This window comes from Neophocaena asiaeorientalis, unplaced genomic scaffold, assembly GCF_003031525.2.
Source record: "Neophocaena asiaeorientalis asiaeorientalis breed wild unplaced genomic scaffold, Neophocaena_asiaeorientalis_V1.1 scaffold96, whole genome shotgun sequence".
Lineage (NCBI taxonomy): Eukaryota > Metazoa > Chordata > Mammalia > Artiodactyla > Phocoenidae > Neophocaena > Neophocaena asiaeorientalis.
Window position 1 is genome coordinate 2,592,256 of NW_020175831.1, and position 6,000 is coordinate 2,598,255.

Here is a 6,000-nt window from a genome sequence, read left to right on the forward strand (position 1 = left end):
ATTGTTTGCCTTCTGCTATGATAAATAATGCATAGTCTTTGAACCATGGGGCATTAAGGTTCAAAGTGCCAATTCATCACAGCAGTAACATCTCAGATACTGAAATCCAATCATTTACTTTCTAGAATGAACAGAAGAAAATTCCATTTACTATAGAAAACCACTATTTATTTTTTACTTAGCTATAGTTTTTATGATTGGACTAGTTAATTTGAAACTACAGTATTCTGGAAATTGAAAAAAAGAGTAACTTAGTCTCCTTTTCACTTCTATAGTTAATCTTTATAAGGAGACTCTTGAGATAGCGTGAAATTAAGGACAGTGTAGGTGGCCTAGCAAAGAAACAAAATTCCCTGTTCACAGAGAGCTTTCTACTTGAGGCAATAGACAATAAATATTCTATCTTACAGTTTATACTAGATTAGAATGAGCGCTACACAGAAAACAGCAGGGTAAGAAACACTGGGAGGGCTGCGAAGGTGCAGTATTACATGGGATGGTCAGGATAGGCCTTAATGAGAAAGAAAGTCTCGTGTACAGACTTTGAGGGAGGGAGGGAATGAAACCCACGGAGATCTGGGTGAAGATGGTTCCAGGCAGAGGGACATCTGAGCCATGGTTCCGAGGGGAGGGTGTGCCTGTAATGTCTGAGGAGAAGCGAGGAGACAAGTGTGGCTGCAGGAGGCTGAGTAGAGAGGAGCAGACGGGGGTGAGGTCAGAGAGGTAACAGGGCACTTTATCACGGCAGGTGCTGCGGGCTAGTCTAAGAACACGGCATTTACGGAGAGAAATGGGAAGGTTCTGCATGAGGGAGGGTCAGGATCTGACGTACACTTTTCACAGTATTGCTCCTCTGGCTGCCGTGTGGGAAACAGGCTACGGAAGGGCAAGAGTGAAAACAGAAAGACCACTCTGGTCATGATTACAAAAATCCAGGTGAGGAATGATGCTCGTTTAGACCAGGTGGTGGCAGTGAAGGGGTAAGAAGTTGCTGGATTCTGGGTATATTTTGAGGGTAGAGTCCAGAGGGTTTCTTGATGAGGGATGTATGAAAAAGAGAATAATCAAGAATGAGCCAAGGTTTGGGCTTAGACAGCTGGAAGGATGGAGCCTCAATCAACTGAGATGGGGAAGATCACGGACGGAGGAGGTCTGGGGGGAAGGTCAAGAGTTCTGTCTGAGATGTCCTTCAGGCGTCCAAGTGAACATACCGACTGTGGACTGATCTGGGGTTTAGGGAGAGGTCCAGACTGGAGCTATAAATTTGGGAACATATGACAAAATGCATTTGAATATATGGATGTTAAATTGACAAAAATTCTTCCCTGGAATTCATTTCTCCTTTTTCCCCACTTAGAAGAGTCTTGCCCATGATCAATTCTTCGGAGAACACAAATCTTTAGCCTTAAGAAAACCACAGCATAATTTAAGAGTGAGACAGACACAGTGGAAGGTGCTCTGAGATGAATGGCCACCATCAGTTGTTCAAGTATACGAAAGGCTTGCATGTGGGAGAGGGTGACACTGGCACTACCGCCAATGGGAGGGAGTTAAAAGCAGGCAGATTTCCCTGCGCATCTGTCAGTGGACATCTGTCTACCAGCGGACGGGCCGCCTAGAGAAGCAGTGATCTTGCAGTTACAGGGTATTTAAAAAAGAATTTGTTGTAGAAGAAAGTCCAGTTATGTGACCTCTTAGAGTATCTAAAAACTCTAAGATTTTACGGTTCTTAATATAAAATTATGTTTACTCAACAAATATTTTTGAGCACCTATTACATGACTGGGCACTGAGGGAAAACAAACAGGAGAGGACCCCTGCCTCTGAGGAAGTTACAGTCTACTAGGGAAGACCAGACATGACTATAACTTTGGCAGGAAGGAACAAGGCTGTGAAAGAAGCCCAGCCAAGCGCGATGGGAATCCAGGGGAGAAAGGTGGCCTATGGCTGCGAGGTCCAGGGAAGGTCTGGAGGATTTGGGGATGTGGACATTGTGAGGGCAGGAAATGAGCGCTCTGAATCTGCATCAGATCTAGTTACAAGCTCTTTGAAAGAATGTATTGTCTAATTCTTTACAGAGAAACTCAAATACAAGAAGAATAAAACTTAGGCAAGCAAAAGGGGTGAATCAGTGGCAGAGCTGAGGGGAAACTCGGCAAGCTACCAGGCTTCTCTTCAGGACATTTTAAGTTGCTGAGGACAAAGAACTCTGGGTTTTCTCTCTGAGTTGATCTGACTCGCTCAAGGTTACACACTGACTGAGTCATGTAGCTTTTCTAAGATCTTCTGGGAAGAGCTCTTAGACTCCTTGGCCAGAGGAAGGTTTCTCCATTCAGCCTGACCAGGAGCTCAACTGTGGCAGTGCTGTTTCCACGGTGGTTGGGAAGCCTCCGTGCATGCTGGGTTATTGAGCACGGCCTGTGAGAAGCGTCTGTCTTCTGGGCCTTTGTACTGTAGGGCACCAATTTCTTCACTGGGGAGAGGGAATGAGGATGAAGTGCTGGGTAGACCAAGGCTTCTAGGTGGTTCATAAGTGAGTTTCCAGGGGATCATGAAGCTCTTCAAGATTTTGGTTGGGTTGCCCTGGCCTCCTCCACCCTTGAATCTTCTTTTTCATTTCCTGCCACCACTCCCTTCCAGCTTTCACCCAGCAGCTTCTCCAAGGGAGGCTGCAAGAGCAGAGCTCAAACAGCTTTTGCAGGAGAAAGCTTGAACGCAAACTCTGATTTTCTTGTTGGCAAGGGCTGCTAATAAATGCCAGACACCTGAGACCTGAAAAACACGGCCCCAGTTGTTTTAGTGGCTGAGATACAAAAAAGTTCTGAGATACAAAAAGCTCATCGGGAGGGGTGAGCTAGCCCTGTCCTTTGTTTGGAAAGGGTTCCGCCCCTGCCCTCCTATCTTCCTCCTCCGTTTAAGCCTTCTGTACCCTGTTCCATCAGGCGAGCCAGGCTGTGTGTAGAGTGGAGACAGCACGGCTTTGACAGATGTGGGTTTGAACGCCAGGGCCACCTCCTCTCACCATGTGTCCCTGGACAATTTACTTATACCTGTAACATCTCATTTCTTCTAAAACAACATCATGGGTGTAAAGTGCCTAGCACGATTCCTGACACCTAGTATATGCTCTATAAATCTTAGCTTCACTCATCTTCCTTATCTTCTTATACAGATAAGAGAATGGCTGTATCTATGCATCTAAAGAATAAAACAGACTCTACTACTAGGAAAGACATGTTACAAGGACACAATGCTCCACAAACTTTTTGATATCAGCATCAAACACGTACAGTAAACGTTTATATTGTGTGTAAGTATTATGCCAGGGTTTTTGATGTCACACATCAAAACAGTTTTATATTAGAAGGAAATGGAATTTCTACCTTGATTTAGGAAAGTTTCTTTCTTACGATGTGCTTTCAAGAGACCCTGAGGGGTGACATAAGGGGGCTTGCTGATTTCACACCGGAGGGCTGTTTCAGACACAAACCCAAGAACAGTGACAAATGCTTTGGAAGAATAATAAAGAGGGGAGATTGTCCTCAGCAACTCAGGTGGGTGTGGGGAAAGAAGGTGAGGTAGTTTGGGGGTGTGGGGCAAAAGGCCTTAAAATCCATAAGGAGTGCTTAGATTTTTCTTCTAAGTAGATAAAGGGGTTGTGTAGCGTTCATACGTGGGGTTTGAATCCTGGCTCTGTCCTGTGCTAATCAGATGCCCTTGGGGTAGCCACAGAGCTGAGTTTCAATTTTACTAGCAAGGAACAGGGGGCAGGAACACCATCCAATGGAGCCCCCAGAGTTGTGCCGGGGGTCAGAGCAAACCGAGGTCTGAGCAGCCCTTTGCGATACAGGTGTATGTCAAGTGCCTTCCAGGTTAGTGGCGATCTGACTTATCTCTCTGGGGAGGAAACCTCTGCCCCACCAAAGAAGAACCCGTAAGCTCCCTCAGACAATTTTCATGATCTGCCCTGAATCCCCAATTCCCATGGAAGAGATCTAGAGTCTTTTCAGGCTTCTAACATGAACGTTTGTAAAAACCAGTGTAATTCTCACAGCTGTTCTCTACATGAGAGCTTGAGCTGACCCGCGAGAAATCAGGGCTCCATGGAACTAACCACAGAAATTCTCAACACAAGCTCTGAAGGAGAAACTGAAAGTTAGAACAAAGCAAGTTTGTACTTGTGAAATTTCAAAATCAGAAAGCAAATCAGAGTTACTCAGGAAGTGATGTTATTATTTAAAGATTAACACAGCATATGGTTTTTAAGAGAGAAAAGTAAATGACAGAAATAGCCTATCTTTTCTAAAAAATGGTAATGCCAACACTTAAAATCTGTTAAGAATTCCCTTCTTTAAAAAAACAAGTGTAAATTACAGGTATGATTTTTGCACCATAAATAAAATTTGGCAAAAGAGCCTTTGCTTTTTCTCATTTTCATCTTAACTAAAACTTAAAAAATAACTTTTTGATCTAAGAATAGTGCTCCTTAAAGTATAATCTATGAACCCGTGCCAGTTTGCAAACTGCTTATTAATGGCCTGTCACAGGATAAGGACAGAAATTGAGAGTAAGAATTTATATATTTTATAGCATTCTGACAGTAATCTTCACGCTTGCTGAATCTAATAACAAATAGTTGGTCTTGTTTTTTCAATTTTATTTTTCTAGTTATTTTTATCTTATTTTACAAAAGTACTGGTCCGTATCTAGGAGAACTGGTATAAGCCTTACTTTGGAAAATACATTGCAAAGATGCTTCTGATGGTAGAAGTCATAAACAACCTATGTTAGAGAAGAGTTCAAAATTCTTGTGAGTGTATTAGCCATGGAGAGAGGCCAGGGAGAAATATTTCATAAAATGCATTCAAGATACTCAGCAGAAAAAACAGGAGATGTGATTACCAAGAAGAGGCGATTTGTCAGGTTACAAATGCACGCCTTCATACTTACTGGCAGACTCTATAAACTTAGGGTAGGCATCGTATGTGATGAGCGGAATTGGTAAATCTCTGAAGTACAGTTTCAGTGCACCAGTGATGATGTTGATATCTTCATACATGTTCACAGAAATATCTGCTTTCTCACCATCTTTGAAGGATGTTAAAAGAAACAGAAGTAAATATCTGGATTCATAGCACTTTTAACAAATAACAGTTTTTTGTATACTGTTTTTAAAGATGAGCAATGCTTCAGTGTTTAACATCAAATTCACTGTGCTGAAATATATATATATTTTTCTGTGAAAGACAATCTATTTTTTGAATTTTATATTCTGAAGTTACTTATTTTTCCATGTTTAATGATGGAGGGGAAAAGTAGGAGATGACTGAGGTTAACAGAAATATTTTTAAATTTCATGAGTACTTGAGAATTCCTAGGGGAATAATGTGGGGTTACTTTTTTTTCCTTTTTAAAATAAACACAGAGAATGTGAAAAACAACAACTGAGGTCCTCCCAACTTAAAAAAGACCCAGCACAAGAGGCCACCTTTGATTCACCCCAGGTTCCCACACCTAATGTTAGATCTTGCCTGAGCCCTGTGGGTAGGAGAGGTAGTGAGAAGTGAAAAAGCAAAACAAAACTTTAGAGTGTTGATAATAGCAAGAGAAAAAATTATAAAATAGAGGAAATTTTAGAGTTGCTGGGCCTTATGACTCTCAAGCAAAGCTGGCCTTCTTTCAGGGTGGCCCCTTCTGCCCTCCCCCTGCACTTAGTACTTTGTTAAAACAGCTGAATTTTCATCTACTAAAGACTTAATTAGCGTCTACTCTGAGCTAGATCTTATACTAGCTTTCTTTTATTCCATTTAGCTTATGAAAGATTTTTAATGATTAAAAAGCAGCCTCTTATATTTGGTAGTGTATATATGTCCATGCCACTCTCTCACTTTGTCCCAGCTTACCCTTCCCCCTCCCTGTGTCCTCAAGTCCACTCTCTACGTCTGAGTCTTTACTCCTCTCCTGCCCCTAGGTTCTTCAGAAATTTTTTTTTTTTTTTTT

The 6,000-nt window shown here is 42.1% G+C and overlaps 1 protein-coding gene across 2 annotated transcripts in view; it reads right to left on the reverse strand.

The window, feature by feature from the left end:
* Window positions 1–6,000, reverse strand: part of CHN1 (chimerin 1) — a 174,695-nt gene that overhangs the window by 3,706 nt on the left and 164,989 nt on the right. For both annotated transcript variants that reach the window (XM_024732838.1, XM_024732839.1), the window contains one exon: window positions 4,951–5,088. In XM_024732838.1, the coding sequence (XP_024588606.1) occupies window positions 4,951–5,088 (138 nt within the window). The remainder of the gene's footprint in view (window positions 1–4,950; window positions 5,089–6,000) is intronic.